General features: G+C 42.3%; 1 protein-coding gene and 1 pseudogene across 1 annotated transcript; one reads left to right on the top strand and one right to left on the bottom strand.

The window, feature by feature from the left end:
- Positions 1 to 1,875: 1,875 nt before the first annotated feature.
- LOC136550972 (uncharacterized) lies at positions 1,876 to 4,767 on the top strand. The gene is made up of 3 exons (XM_066542556.1): positions 1,876 to 3,181; positions 3,708 to 3,777; positions 4,451 to 4,767. The coding sequence occupies exons 1-3, from the start codon at positions 1,926 to 1,928 to the stop codon at positions 4,454 to 4,456; spliced, it is 1,332 nt and encodes a 443-aa protein (XP_066398653.1). The 5' UTR covers positions 1,876 to 1,925; the 3' UTR covers positions 4,457 to 4,767.
- A 1,949-nt stretch (positions 4,768 to 6,716) lies between these two features.
- On the bottom strand, positions 6,717 to 11,826 carry LOC136550971 (probable flavin-containing monooxygenase 1; annotated as a pseudogene).
- Positions 11,827 to 16,741: the final 4,915 nt, after the last annotated feature.

Below are 16,741 nucleotides of genomic sequence, written 5' to 3'. Positions count from 1 at the left end.
GCTGAAAGGTAAACATGTACTTTATTTTCATTTGTCCTATAAATTAAATACATGTACTAACTGTAAACTTGTCCTTTGTAGGGGTCTCCTAAAGAAAAGGCAGAAGAAAGTAGCAAGTTATAATACAAAGACTAGCCTTGTTGTGAAAACTCTTGCATCATGCATGATTTTCCCACACAATGAGACAGCGGCCAATGCTACACACCAGAAGAGGAAGAGGAAATCATCTTCTTCATCAAAGGGTCCAGCTACCAGTACATCAGCTACCAAGAAAAGTAAGGGCCTAGCTACCAGTACATCAACATGTCATACAAATTCCCAGACTAGTAGGTAAGCATGATCCAATTGTGCATTTGCATTTTTTGATGAAACTGTGTGCTTGACCTTTCCTGGTACTTGACTATAACAGGTCTGGAACTAGTTCCAATGACACTGTTCCCCTCCAGTATGTGTATCTTGCCCCATTTCATGAAGAGATTGTGCAGACAGAACTAATGGAGGTTGTTTTGCCCCAGCCTTCACCAAGGAAGAAGATAGGGTTGAAGAAGAAGCTTACACCAAAGAAGCTTTCAATTATGCCAGCCGGCCCAGCCAGCCCAGCTTCTAATACTAGGAGCAAGAAGAATGTAGGGTTTAAATGAAAACCACCTGTGTTTAGTTGTTATTTTGGTGATTTGGCTGCAAAAACTACTGCTGCTTTGCTATCACTTTATTTTGGCATGATTGTGATGTAAGATGAAACTGTGATGTGAGATGAATGACTATGAGATGGAACTCTATTGGTTAGATGAAACTTTGTGAGATGTTATTTTTTTTTGAGATGTTAGAATTACTATGTTATCATAAATTAGATCATAACTCTGATGAAAACCATTTATTCATGCATCACTAGTCTTCATTCAAACACACATACACAGTCTGCATACATATGGCCTTACTTTTTCATGATAGCATACAAAGAAAGAAAGATGCACACAAACACCAGCTTTTCAATCCACCTAAGCTGCTGAAGAACCCTATCTTCCACTACTGCATTGCCTATAATTCTAGTCGACTGGGAATCTTCCTGGACGATGGCCAGAGGAGCTGCTGTAGAGATAGGAGCTGGTGCTGCCACTGCCTGCAGAGGAATGGCCTGTAATGGAGCAGGTGCTTTAGGTGGGTGCACAACAGTGTCCTCCATTTCGTCCTCCCATTGATAAAACTGGCACCCTCCGACCTATAAACAACATCATCAACAGATTAGCATCAAACAGGGAATAAAGAACAACCTATGAATGAATGAGCAATGAAGAAAAACGAACTACAAAGTACGGGCACTTGTGGAAAGCACGATTGTGGTTGTTCGTAGTCATCGATATGAATCGATTAGCTAGCACACTATAGTTGGGGCACATGACCTGCCTGGGCCTCCTCCCATAGCTGCTTGACGCTTGAGACATGGTACTGGCAGCAAGGTAGCATGAGAGATAAAAAAGGAGAAGAATGAGTGGGAAGGGAGGACTGATGGCCTATTTATAGCACCAAGTGGGGTCTCTTTGGCGCTAAGCCTAGTGCCTTTGGCGTCAAAAAATTTGCCCATGTCAGCCGTCTTGGCGCTCAAACGCTTGTCAGGGAGTGGCACATAGGGCAAACGGCAATTTCACTCATCCTCCCTGTACTGAGGGCATTTCGGTCTTTTCTCCTCGCCGTTACACACCGTTACCAACAAAAATGGACAGAATGACTTAAGGAACAAAGAAATAAAGTGTCATGACACGTAGGTAAGTTTGAACTTTTTAGTGTTCTAAAAAAAAGCTATTTTTTTTAATGGTACACAGGAAAAAGGCTCGATTATAATGGCACACATCCCATTAATCAATCTTTTCCGGCGTCCTCGCTGCGATCTTGACGTGGTTTCTAAAGAAAACACAGGCGGCCTAGGGATGGCCACCGAGGCACTGCGGCAAGGCGCTTCGTTGCGCAGCGGTGGCCGGGAGCGCAAGGAGGCGGCGCCGGACTGGGCGTCGCTGCACGTCGAGCTGACGCATCTCATCTCAGCGCGGGTTCTCGCCACGGGCGGTTTCCTGGACTATGCCCGCTTCAGCGCGGTCTGCTCCCATTGGCGCGCCGCCGCCGCCTCCCCGCGCGCCCGCGCCCTGCTGGACCCGTGCTTCCACCCGCGCCGCTGGATGCTCTTCCCGGAGGGCTTCGGCCGGTTCCCGGGCCACCGCGCGCTCGGCGGCCACGCCCGCTTCTTCGACCTCTCCGCCGCCGGCCCCATCATCCGCGTCCCCCTCCCGGAGCTCAAGGACCACTGCGTCCTCGACTCCCCCGACGGCCTGCTCCTCCTGCAGCGCGACGGGGACAACGCCGTCCGCCTGCTCCACCCGTTCACCCGCGACGTCGCCGAGTTCCCGGACCTCGAGTGCCTCGCCGATCGGCTGTACGATATGGAATACGAGCTCACCGTCCATCACTACTTGTACCATTTGCATCGATGCTTGTATCAAGCCCGCAAGCTTTGTGCTGCTGTCGATGTCACGGCCACGGGGGCCATCACTGTGATGCTAGCCCTTCATAGCATCGGGCGTGTGGCATTTGCGTCGGCTGGTGATGCTGAATGGACAATCAGCAGCTGGAAGATGAACCAACTGGACAGGGCGCTGTCGTACCAGGGGAGGCTTTATGTGATGAATTGGGAAGATGGGCTAACCCATGTCTTGCAGATTGACCCGCCGCAACTGGTACCACAGTGCAAGGGGGAGGATTCTTCACCTGTGCTAGCACTGCCTCCTCCAAAGACAATAGCGACATGTTCAAGCGAGGAAATCCACCTGCCTTATCTTGTTGAATTGGACTCAGAGATCATGCTTGTTGGCTACAATGACAGCTCCTTTTCACACATATTAGTTCTCAAGCTTGTTGATCTTGTCCTGGGTAGGACTGTGCGTGTGAAGAGCATTGGTGATCATGTCCTCTTTGTTGGTGCACGGAGTCTGTGTGTCTCACCCAGTTGGCTGCCTTCAATTGGCGGCGACTCCATTGTATGCTTCCATGCTGGAGAGAACTATCTCGCTCAATACCATCTCGGCAGTGGAACTTGGTCCATGGCCAGTGATGGACACCTCATGCTTAGCCCCCCACCGCGTCCCTGTGGCCTTATACATCACATCTTTACCTGTTGCGATCGGCAATTCTGGTGAGCATCTTCATTTCTTTCAACATTTAATCTTTTTTTGCTTATTTATCCACAGTATAGTATCTCCGGTTTTGCTAAACAATGTAAACAAAGATGCTTATTGAAAGGAAACTTAAACTATGTAGTGAGATTCAGGAGATTTTTATTGATCTTTAATTCAGAAAAAACACTGTTTTGGTGAGTCTGAATACAATGTTGTACATTTTTTATGGATGCTGTAGCTGTATTTTCAGTCTCTGGCATATTAGACTTGTATAGTACAGCTGCATTTTATATCACAGACACTAGTACCTCTAAAGGTAAAAAAAACTAGATCTATGTTTCAATTGATTTTTTATCCCCTATGTATTTAAACCCAGCGAATTGATAATTTCTCCTCTACAAGTTAGCTACTGTTATACTAAAAATCTTTGTTGGCATTATCTTGTATGGCATCAATTTGGACTGATTGCTTGATCACTAACATGCTAGTTTTGTTTGTTCTGTTTCTTCGGTCTTCGTGGACTCTGATCTTCTATGCCTGCAGGAACAAAGGATTGATGTTTTGCTTCAAGACAGAACCCAAATGGTGGGCAATGTCGAGTTTGAGGAATGGGGTAAGTCTTGCTTTCCATTTCTATTTAATATATATAAGCAGCTGTATAGATAATTTCTTTGCTATGCTGCTGTTTTACTGATATATTGGTGATATTAGCTTGGTGTGGTTGCCAGGGGCACAAAAGCTCTGAGCAGCACTGCACTATTGCTTTAGCCAGATACAATGTGGAATGTAATGGTACATTTTGGTACTGAGAGCATATAATTGGCAAACCAACATTCTGTTCAATTTAACTGTGTTCCTCTTTCGATTCCTGGCTCTAATCTAGTACCCACCTCCCTTGCTGGGTGCTGCTGTTTCTGTTTGTGCTGAAGGACTGGATCCTTTATGCCTACTTACTTGACATTTGATTGTGCAAATACACCTTATTGTAGTCGACTGAACCCAGAGTTGGTTCTGGGTAAATATATCTTCACAGATGGCTATCACATACGTCTCCAATTTTGCTATGGATAGATTGTGAAATCGCTCTTCCAAAATTGTCATTGATACAACAGTATCCTATATACTTGAGCAGGAGATAGATGGTGTTGCTTTATGTTTGGAAGGACTGTTGTTACAAAATCATCTACAGCCAGTTGTTGCGGATCTGGTTGCATCTTATAGTATTTTTTGTGATTTATTACAGCTGGTTGTTGATGCCTTCTCCTTTTTTTCCCCTCACTTGCTAGGCCTGAAGACTGTTTCACGGAGAAGATGGTCCAGATAACTTCATTTGCATCAAAAGCAGAAGGGAGCGGGGTTTCCATCCTTTGCGTGTATTTCCACGGTGAATCTACATGTTTGCAACTGCATCTACCGGTGGCTGCTCACTGTTGAACCTACATCAATGCCGTCTTATTATATAACAGTAACTGTGTGGCTTGAGATATTTGTCAGTAAACCACGAATAGTGCTGTTACCTGCTGCTTTGGTTTTCCAAGTTCCCTTGTGTCCTTTAAGCAAATGGCTTTTGTGGAGCTGTTATGGAGATGGTGGTTTCTGCTTATGTCGTTGTGTCTACTGCTCTTTGTTGTTTCGATTTGGATTTCATTTTTTTATACGATTTGGATTTCAGTTTTGTGAAGATTTTTTTTAGAAGCTATGAAGAATTCGTTTGTGTCCTGTAAATTTTATTACGCAATGCAGTCCGTGCATGTCTTTTTTTTTAGCAACAGTCCCGTGCATGTCTATGGATTTGTTTTAGGTAGAACAAAGGTTTCGGCCTGGGTACAGCGCTTCAATGGGCCCGGCCTGCCAAATCCAATGCACGTACGCTCACAGGCCCAGCCCAATGGCTGCCAGAGTGCTAGTATGCTGCCGTACTGGCCGCAGCGCATTTGCATGCCACCGCCAGGAAGGAGGTGCTGAAGAAGAAATAGTCCGCCAAGAAACGAGCCTTTAAAACTTCTGAGATTTACTTTATTATTAATATTAGATGTCGCTGTGGAAGGAAGATGCCACCTGCTTTCTTTTTCTGTGGGATGGAGGACTTGTGGAGACACTCTTTGCTAGAATGTAACATGGCAAGATACATTTGGGCAGAGAAGGAAGAGACAGTGGAGCTCTTGATTGGAATTCTAGAGAATGACGCTAAGTCTTGGCTGGCAATCATGGCGAAAATCCTAGAAGATATCGCTAGAGTGGCAATCACATTGTGGGCTATTTGGTCTGCACGACGGAAGGCGATCCATGAGGATGTTTACCAAAGCCCTCTGTTGACGCATAATTTTGAGGAGAGGCTTGTGTTGGAGCTAGGGGAGGGGAAGCAAGTGCAACGGCCCCAGGCTTGGGTGTACCAGAGTAGGTCAACATGGATTGCACCTCCCTCTGGTGTTGTTAAAATCAATATCGATGCAGCTTTATCCAACACATCCACGACTTCGGCGGCAGCAATAGCAAGAGACGAGGATGGTCGATTTATGGGAGCCTCGGCGCTGGTCCTTCGGGGAATTGTCGACCCGGAGGTGATGGAATCCATTGCATGCAGAGAAGAGATGGCTCTCGCTTCAGACCTACGAGCCGACAATTTTAGGTTAGCCAGTGACTATCTGAATGTCGTGAAGAGTATCCAACAAGGCCATCTCGGAACCTATGGACAGGTTATCTGGAAGATCAATGCGAGGAAGGCAACTTTTAGAAGTGTCGAGTTTATACATGAGCAAAGGGACTCAAATACCGATGCTCATAGGATAACTCGTAGCTCGATCCATGCCGAGTTAGGGCGGCATGTTTGGTTCTTGAATCCACTGAAATTCTCGTGGCACGATTACCGAATACCAACTCTCCGAGTCATGAAATTTAATATCTACGAAACCATTGAGTGAAACTTTCCATTTAGGTTTTGTTTGGATGCATGTGTATTCACTTCAATCCACATGTGTTGGAGTGGAATGGAATAGAACTTAGTTTAATTCCACACCAGTCCACTTCAACACATGTGGATTGAGACGAATACATGCGCATCCAAACAAGGCCTTAGAATGGGTTGTTCATCCGTAATACAAAATATCCGTAATACAAAATAAGTACCATTAAATTGATTATGAAATATATTTTCATAATAAACTTAGCTGGAGATATAAATATTAATGTTATCCACTATAGACTCGGTCAAAGTTAAACTAGTTTGACTCGAACGTATCTCATAGTTACATTCTTCTGTGGACGGAGGGGGTAACATACATCCAACTTTATTATATACCATGAAAGCTTTACATCATTTAGATAAGTGCAAAATGGTCCTCACACATGTGACAGTACACACATTATATATTCGCTGTAACAAGAATATCTGAGAGCATGAAGCCATGAAGTGATCCATACGTGCCAAAGGAATTTAAATCCCTGTTCGCTTGAACTTATCATCCCGGTTTATCAGTCATGATACAATATTTTTCTCTCACAAGAAAACATCAGCCGTAGAAACCATCAGCCGAACAGCTTTAAAGACAAGTTCTACTGTTCCTTGGACTTGGAGTTGGAGAGTAGGTTAGCATAATCACCAGGGCCATAGACCTCAAACAGTTCTGAAAAGAACCCTTTCTTCCTCCTAGGATTGCACCCCATGTCACGGCAGAGCTGGTCGTTGTACCAAGTGTTCAGGATCATGATGCTGGACCGGCGGAAGTATCTTCCACAATATCTCTTCATGTACTTCTCCCGTTCGAGCACATCCTTCTGCATTGCCGCGACGTTCGGTAGTCTGAAGCCGCCGTCCAAGAAGCGCGCCAACCACTTGGCGCGAATGTCCGAGGCGTACATGTTCGAAAGGGTCTCAGAATATCCGATCACGGCGAGCTGAGGTATCTTAGGATTTATGCACAATCTGTTTGTGAAACATGCATGTTTTAAAATTTAGCACGATCCATAAATGATGGCCAAGATCGAGGGTTCAAATTAGGACAAATGGTGAGAAAGATATATATACATATATATAGATATACACCTGTAGAGAGGCACAGTAGTGGATTCTGACCCAACCGCGACGCTCCGGAGGTACTCTGAAGTGAACATGTCCTTGATCTTCTCGTCGCCCTTGAACCCGGTGCCGAAGATCACCACGTCGCTCTTCACCGGCGACGGCTCGCCCTCCACGAGCACGCCTTCCTTGCAGAAGCTGAATGTCTTGGACTTCTTGAGCACGATGCTGCCTTCTTCCAGCCTCTTGTAGTGGTCCTTGGGCGTGATGGAGATCATGTCCGCAGCCAGCGCCTGGAACAGGCTGTGGTCAGGCACCATGCCGTGCTTCCTCATTGGGATGGAGTAGTAGCTCTCGGCGAACTTGTGGAACGCCCACCTCTACACGCACAGTTAAATTAAACACACGAATTATTTAATTTATTTCTGAATTCATCATTCCGAAAAGTAGTATATATGTTTATCAGTTCATAATTATTACAGAAGTAGTAATAACTGGATGCATTAGACATTAGTGTTTATATATATGTTTATTGTCAGGTACTCTACTGTCACATAAGTGGGCCTTCGACTTGGGCTATCGGCTGGAGCGCTGGACATGTGGGGTGGACTTTGGGCCTGCTCAAGCAACCGGGACAGTGCCTACAAGAGAACAGAGGAACACCTGCACAGGGAGGGAAGAGAATACGAAGTCGTCGTCTACCTCCGTCTAGTACTCAGCTTCCTTGCTGTTCTTGCTATCTCTACCCCTGATTCCTTGCTGTACCTAGTCCAACTCTCTCTAATCCTTCCCGATTTGTACCAGTTACTCTTGCATAATTGCTATTCAGTAGTGAAAGGATCGTAACAGTTTATCAGTTGTTAATTAATGATTACAGAAGTACTACCAATAATTGAATGCGTTAGGCATTAGTTTATATAGTTACCAAGGGAGTCAGAAGAGTGGCCAAGATCGACAGGAGGAGGCCTTCGCCAGGCTTGTGGATGAGGAGTTCAGAGAAATGGTTGAAACAGAACTTTGAGCCGTTGATGCCCCAGACGGAGTAGTCCGGTAAGATCCAGTGCTTTGTCCGGACCACCATTGTACATGGGTGAGCAGTGCCTACAGCACAAACCAACATTAAGTGAATGCGTACAGAACATTTTTAAATACTGTAACTCTGAAGTTTTAGTTTTAACAACTGTTCAAAATGCTATATGATATATACAAATACCAATTTAGATTGTCAAATAGATAATATTAGACGTCCAGAGGGAGTGATGAAGAGGACTACATAGCTGCGCCCTACCATTTACTTTGGCACATTCAGCGGCAATATCAAGTGCAGATTTCATGTAGCCAACGACAGTCACACGCTTGCCCCTGGTCATCTCCTTAGCTTTACTTGTGCCCATTTTGGCGTAGTCCATGGAGTGGATCACCTTCCCATCAAATACTTCTGGACCTTTACCTGCTGGGAATGTGGGTATGGGCACACCACTGAACCTCCCTATGCAAAGAGCGACAAAGTCTGCTTTGTGTGTCTACACAAAGGTAAAAACTAGTTTCTGGATTATACAACAATACTCTGTAAGTAAACATGCATACTCTGTTGTTGTTTGTTTGTAGGCTCAAGTTATTTTTTTAATACCTAGGTGCATACTTATATTATGGTCTGTTTTGGTTGCCACAAACTATAGCATGGGTTGTATTGAGTCAAATAAAGCACTAGACTAGATTTTACCAGCCAAGCTGAGTTCACGCAAATGCAAGGTCCTGTTTGGATCACCTAGAACTAGTTATTAGTCTAACTCCTCTAAAGTTTAGTCTTATTTGTATACATGGACTAGTAGCTACTACCACTCCACTTTAGCTTGCCTTTGCCAACTAATGATTTGTGGTGGACCAAGAAATTCATAGAAGAGGCGGCTAAAGCTCATCTTCAAGCTCTAGAGCCCCTTCTTTCTCCACTACTACAGAAAGAATTTGTAGCCGCCTCTGCAAATGGTTCCCAAATGAGCCGGCCCTATAAATGGTCCTATTTGTAGGGATAGGGGCGGATGGATATAGAGCCGCCCCTACAAATAGACAACAAATAGTAAAAATTAAGTGCTAAAATTTAAATTTTTTCAAACAACCTTGGATGGAGAAATGACCGAAATAAAAGTTGTAAATCTCGAAAAGTTATAGAAGTTTGTTGTTTACAACTTTTTCATTTGAAATCATTTACTGTTTCAAAATGCTATTGGAAATTCAATTTTTAAATTATTGAAGAACTCTGATTTCTCTTTTTAATCTCTGGCTAAAACTTGTAACTAGTCTTTCTCCCTCGTACCATTTCAAATTTGATGATTTTTTTTCTTAAAAATTTATAAAATCATGCTCTATCAATTTATTGTATTCTTATAGCTATTATTTTGATCATCTTTTCATGTAACTTTGTTTTATCAATTCAAAATTTGAATTTCAAAAAATAGTAACTACAAACAACATTTCGAAATAGTAAATGATTTTAAATGAAAAAGTAATGAACATAAAAGTCGTACAACTGATAAAGTCCTACAACTTTTATTTTGGACATTTCTTCATCCAACAAAGTGATGATAAAATTATTCACTAATTTACATCTCTCGTATAGTTTCATAAACTATAAGGGAGATATGTAAATTTGTGAACAATATATACTACCACTTTATCGGATGAACAAATGACCAAAATAAAAGTTATAGATCATGATGAGTGCTACAACTTTTATTTTCATAACCTTTTTCAGTTAAAATTATTTGCTATTTCAAAATATTGTTTGAAGTAGTCATTTTTTGAAATTCAAATTTTGAATTATTCAAATAAAATCACATGAAAAGATGACCAAAATAAAAGTTATAAATCTCAAAAAGTTATAAAACTTTGTAGATGATGACTTTTTCATTTGAAATCATGTTGTCAAGGAAAACTACATTTGAATTTCTCAAATTTGAATTTTGAATTTTTCAAACGACCTCGGATGGAGAAACAACCAAAATAAAAATTGTAGATCTGGAAAAGTTATAAATCTTTGTAGTTGATAACCTTTTCATTTAAAATTATTTTATCAAGAAAAACTATGTTTGAATTTCTCAAATTTAAAATTTGAATTTTTGAACAACGTCGGATGGAGAAACAAACACAATGAAAGTTGTAGATCTCAAAAAGTGACTACTTTTTTATTTGAAATAATCTTGTCAAAAAAACTATGTTTGAATTTCTTACATTTGAAATTCAAATTTTCTAAACGACCTCCGATGAACAAACAGCAAAAACGAAAGTTGTAGATCTCGAAAATCTATTCTAGGCATAATTGAGTGTGAGATGTAGTGGTTAAAAGAGTATCGTCTTGGGGGAGGTTGCGGGTTTGAATCCCATGTGCTGCGAAGCTAAGGGGGCCTGCCCTGATTAATTCTTTTGGATATTTTTTGGTTAGATTCGTGATTTTTGGAAAATGGACCATTATAAATCGGCTATTTGTAGCTACGTTTTCGTAAGGGCGGCTGGCTGTAGTAGTGCTCTTTTCGATGTCTATATATGAATTAAGAGAGACTAAAGGAGATGCTCCTTGGGTGGGGGAGCTTGAGACCCGCCCGCCCCACTGCTAGATCCGCCCATGTTAGTAAACTAGTTGTTGTTAGTTAGGGACTAAGAAATAGTCCACCCATTTAGATGGCTTAGGACTGAACTTTAGTTTTAGTATAAAAAATGTCCACAACTGTTGAGTTATGCTGAGAAGAGATGAATTTTGTTAGGTTATGTACATATATGAATCCATATCTGTTCAGTTATATACTTATATTATATATGTCCATATATCCATATCTGTTTATTTATATCCATGTCCATGTCCATAGCTGAACGGATATATATATGCTCACGCAACAACCATTCGATACGGATATTGCTGTCACACATACATGAAAAAATAATTTTCCAAATATGGATATGGACATATATTTGAATTCTTTTCAGTGATAATATCATATCTGTATTTATAGAAGTACCTTTCCTTCAAAATATAAATGTGAGTAAAATATAGTTATGTTGCTTTCTTTTGTTATCTAGCTCGGTTCATCCTTTTGACCTTGTCAATTCTTTTATTATTTGATAGTGTACCGCATGTACGTATATTTTAGCGAAAAAAAGAGTACGGAGCTGCGTGATTTGTATCTCGGGCACAACACGAATGCATGCTAGCTCACCTCCACGTGGCCGTCGGCGTCGGCCACCGACAGCCGCCACTCGCCGGCGCCGGAGCCGAACGCCTGGCCGTTCCCAGCCCACTCCTCCCACGCGGCCATGGCCTGCTCGCCGACGCCGTGGTACTCCATGCCGACCACCCGGTGGCCGAAGCGGACGCAGCCGAGCACGCCGAAGTGGCGCGCGTACGCGTCGAGGTACGCCACAACCTGGCGGTGGCTCGGGAACTTCTCCGTCACGCTCTCCGGCCACGGGAAGTCGGAGTACTGGTACATGGACCGCGGCGTCTGGAGCTCGGTGCAGGCCAGGGCGCGCGCCCACACGCCACCGAGCACGGTGTCGGCCTCGAAGACGGTCGGCTGGCAGCCGCTCCAGGAGGTGCTTGCACACCGTGAGGTCGCTGACGCCTGCTCCGACGATGACCACCCGCTTCTTCTCCATGCCTGCCGCTGCCGGCGGTGTGTAGTTGTAGCTAATCAACGACTTAAATTTATTTATCAAACTTTTTACTCGTCTAGATTATTTACAGTAGATACTCTTTTGAGTACCTAGGCAAATTGGATTTCTCTAAGAGCAGGCTAATAATACAGCCGACTTGCTAGTTGTAAGGTTCCTTACAGCCTTCTCTTAGCCTACTCATATAGTAGTTAGCTCTCTGCTGTTAATACATGGCTCACTTGCCCAAGCCGACCGTAAACTTACAGTTCGCTTCTCCTCCCTCTCATCCATCTGAGCATTTAGTCAACTTCCAGCATGCTATTATACTTGTTCGAAGCCGTTTCCACCGAATCCGTGTGAATGAAAAATTGTACGTAGTTTACAAGTGTTATAATGAGCTAGCACATAGTTTTCTTCTAGAACAAAATGAGGGGTGCATGATTACTCGGTAGCTAGCACGAATATATTAAGGCCGGCTTTGTTTGATACATAGGGAACTCATCCGAACAGAGGGCTGATAGATGGGTTAACTTTTAAAATTATACTTCTAACTAGTTAGGGCACTCACAATAATGCACAAACTAGACTAGTTTCTATCTTCATTAATTATCTTGCCAATTAGACAATTTGCTAATGTTGCAAACTACTCCTTCCATGTTCTTAAAGGAGGTCGTTTTGAGGTTGTCTTAAGTCAAACATTTTAAACTTTAACCACAAATAGATTCTTTTGGCTTGAGTTTGAAGATATGAAAGTGATGTAATTAGATTACTCTCGAAACGTAGTTTTATAAAGGTATATATTGACTATTACTTTATAAATATTTTATAGCAAAAAGTAGCGGTCAAAAGTTATTTTTGAAGATCGTGTCGATGTCCAAAACGACTTCCTTTAGGGACAGGGAGGGAGTAGAATCTAGTAATGATTGTTCAGATTTTCATCTAGACCCAAAGGACAGAAAAATTAAGTTGCATTGTGAAGAACAAGTTCTTGATACGGTGTCCCTAGGCTATAGAAACTACTCTTAGTTTCTGCTATTGGGAGGAGGAGACGGAGAATAATAATAATTAGCAGAAGAAGAGAAGGAGAAGGAGGAGAGTTGGCGAGGCGGGCGGAGGAGAAGAAGAAGAAGGAGGAGTAGGAGGAGCAGGAGGAGAAGACAAAAGTAAAAAGAGGGAAGAAGAAGCACAAGAAGACGAAGAAGGAGAAGCTAATCCTCCTCGCCGGAGAAGGGCTTCTTTTCTCCTTCTCCCTCCTCCCCTTTCCCTCCTCCTAGAGATGATAATGAAGGAGAAGGAGGAGATGAAGAGAAGAATAAGGAGGAGGAGCCCGATGAGGACACGCCTAGGAAGTTTAATATTTTCCTAATCTTTCACGGTACACGAATCAGCAACAATAATAAGATAGGAAATTGTTTACTCAAATCCAACCAATTCTGATTTTATTGCTGGATGAAAAAGGATAGCACGTGTGGTAGCAGCAAGATCCCTCACGTCCACAAGAAAGCAAGAATATTTATTCACTTACAATGACTCTCGGCAGATCAAACAATTAAATTAATTTAATCGGCCCAACACTGTAGCAGTAGTCTGAATAGATGAAACTCACGACAATGATTCTTGAACCAATCTCAACCTACGACAACAGAAGGGAAGTAAATAGCATAGATAAAAACATGGCCTTGTTTGCTTTGCTGAAAAGCCATGGTTAAAAGTATTGTTCATTGATTTGTTGTGAGAGAAAAACACTGTTCGTTCGCTGAAATAGTATGGCTCATAAGACAAGTGAACAGGGCCAATCTCTGGATCTTATGTTGTAAATTCTGTGTTGTAAATTAATTGTTCGTAAATGAGAATGGTCATTTGATTACTTGAACACTTCTCTGATCTTTTTTTGCTCTTTTTTGTTCGTATCTGGAGTATATTTGTTTTCCTTTGGAATCTTTTAATCTGGCTTCCATAGAAATAATCTGGGTATTTTTTATTTTATATGTTTTATGTGTTTGCATTAATTTTGATCATTTGCTCTGGATCATGTGGTTATAAGAATCAAGCGTTTCATGGCCTTGAAACACTCGATTCTTTCGACAAACCAATTTCGAGTGATTTTTGGCCCCTTGACACTCGAGTGTCAGGAGGTTCTGAAACACTCAGCTATAAAGTAGATAGGGCCATTACAAAGATAGAAGACAAGTCAGTTATTTACGACCAGTATTTCGGTTACCTATATGTAGTCTTCTATTGATGAGAGGGTCCTTCACTTATTCTACTATCACGATCATGTCCTTTGTTTGAGATATGTTATGGTTTCCATCACCAATAAGACACCTATCATTTTCCTCATCGCATCCCTGGTTCAAACGGAATGATTCTTGGCTTCTTGCTTCTTGCATAGACAGTGGCAAAGGGACCTTATCTAGAGGGACATAGCATCAAGATGGAGACAACTATGGTGAATTGCAACATATAGAACTTTTTTTCTTATTCCATTTCATCCTACATTGTAACACCTAAGAAAAATTTGTAAGTCAGCGTCGAATATGCGTTTTAAAGTTTGACAAATTTGTTTTTTTACTTTTAGTTGCATAAATCGTATGGTTAATCAGAATCCATGGATGTGAAGATCTCATCGAAGCGAATCCATTTGACTACCCATATGCCTTGTTTCAAATGGAGTTTAAAAGAAAAAATAAAAACAAAGCTAGTGCTACACCTAAGAAAAAATTGTGCAAACTGAAAGCATCTAGGCCCCTAGTTGGGTTTCAGTGATTAATGACGACACGAGATTACTATGACTAACGTGTGTTTTGCAGAGGCAATTTAAATTAGGTCATGGTAATGGCAATTGATTGGGCAATTATGGTTTTCATGCCCTCGTCGATGGAATTCATTTCGGTTTTCAAAGGATGGACGACAAGATTAAGGACGGACTAGTTCTAAGTGTCGTTTAGTGTTGGAGAGACACTTAGAGTAGTTTAGGACTTTGTTTTTTTCCTTTGACCGTACTATTAAGGGGGGTATGGACTAGTAGCTTAACCTAGGTGAGTCTAGTGGGTTAGGTGTGGTGCACACTTGTCAAACCTAGCACTAGGTAGCTCAGGAATAGCCCTAAGATCAATTGGAGTCAACTTCATTCACAAAGGATTTTGAGTTAGAAGTGAATGGAGGGTCAAATAACTGACCGAACGCTGGTCTGGTTGTGACCGAAAGCTAGAGGGTGAGTCTAGTCAGTTCATTTTATCAACTACAGTCATCTAGTGTAACAGAACCGACCAATTATACGAGATTAAGTAAGAAAATCTTCCACCGAAGTAGATAATTTAGTGAACTTAAGCCCGTATAACCCGGTAGTCCGTGAAACCACGAAGGATTTCAAACCAATCGACATACAAACCAAGATCGCACAAGTTTAGCAAGTACCGTCACACGTTACATAAAGTTTACAACGACAGTGGATACATCAGAGTTTAGAACATAAAGTTATTACAAACCAAGTTCAACAGAAATAGCGGAAGTAAATCGTTTTAAAGCCACACACACATTTTTAGTTCAGATATAGTGCCAGTAGGTAGTCATCTCCAACAAAAGCATCATATGAGAGATACAGAGTGACCAATTGCCCTTGGTCCTAGTTGTCACCCATCGCCGGATACAGGCAGTTAATGCAATAGCCGTAGTACATTTGACCATCTGCAACAACAATGGGAACAACGCCCTGAGTACGAGAAGGTACTCAGCTAGACTTACCCGTCTTAAACCAAAATAAAGCGACACCAAGGATTATGCAAGGCTTTCTTTAGTAGACTTGCTGACTTGTTTGCGAAAAGCATAAGCTATCCTGAAAACATCATTTTAAATACTTTGCATCCTCTTTTATTATAACCTATTCATCTAGGTAAGCACCTGTACTATAGCAATCACATGATTAACCGTTAACATCCAGTTACCAATTTAGCTTTAGCATGTCCATACCATCAAGATAACCATCATTGTTCCATAATAATTACTACGATGTCATAGCTCGAGTCAAGTGCTCACTATCCAGGAGCGATGGCGATTCGAATCGATTCCTAACCAGCTGGTGATTTATTCCTCACACAAACCACACCCACCGATCAAGTGAGCTATAGATCACCAATGACACTTTTCAGGTAGCCTGTGGGACAATCTGGAGCCGCAGTACCCAGGGACCGCCCGACTGCCAGGAATTAGGTCATACCTGCCCTTGGGCTCACTCTTCGCGCCCCTGTCATACCCCCATCAGCACCAATACGCGCACCCATGTAGATCCCGGCCCAAATAGTGCCACTAGCTTCACGGTCGAAAAGTACTTTATTCGGCCAGCTAAATATGAGGCATGCATTCAACATGACAAGAGGGACGAGCAACGATCCGGTCCTTAATCGACACAGCCGGAAAACTAATAGCACCCCAGAACCCTGTCTGGTTGCTTCCAACTTTTCCATCCGGTCTCCAGTTTTCCATCACATATGGTTAATTCCAGGATATCATTCTTTCCATAGCCAATTTCTTCCAGTAACCACCTATAATGTAGGTGATCGGGTATCACCGATCGCTACTGGTCTAAGCAAGGCTAAGCAGTTATTTCGATTCTGACCTAACAGGGTAAAAGGTAAGAAGGTAGGCAAGGATAGTAATAAATGCATCAACGGTTTCAATCAACTTCTACAACTTAATGCAACAATATATAAACTCATATATATATAGAAAGAATTGCTTTTATAAAGTAGGAGACTTAAAATGCTTCGGGGCTTGCCTCGTTCGAACGAACTAGGTTGGTGATCCACGCACTCCGGCAAGTCCTCTCCTTGCTCCTCTTCCTCTGGCACCTTCGGTGCCTGGACTTCTTGTGGATCGGTCCCGGTCTGCTCTTCCTGAACTATTACTAGCAACTCCTCCT

This window comes from Miscanthus floridulus, chromosome 4 (genome assembly GCF_019320115.1).
Source record: "Miscanthus floridulus cultivar M001 chromosome 4, ASM1932011v1, whole genome shotgun sequence".
Lineage (NCBI taxonomy): Eukaryota > Viridiplantae > Streptophyta > Magnoliopsida > Poales > Poaceae > Miscanthus > Miscanthus floridulus.
Note: the sequence above shows the minus strand (reverse complement) of the source record. Positions and strands in the feature narration are given on the sequence as shown.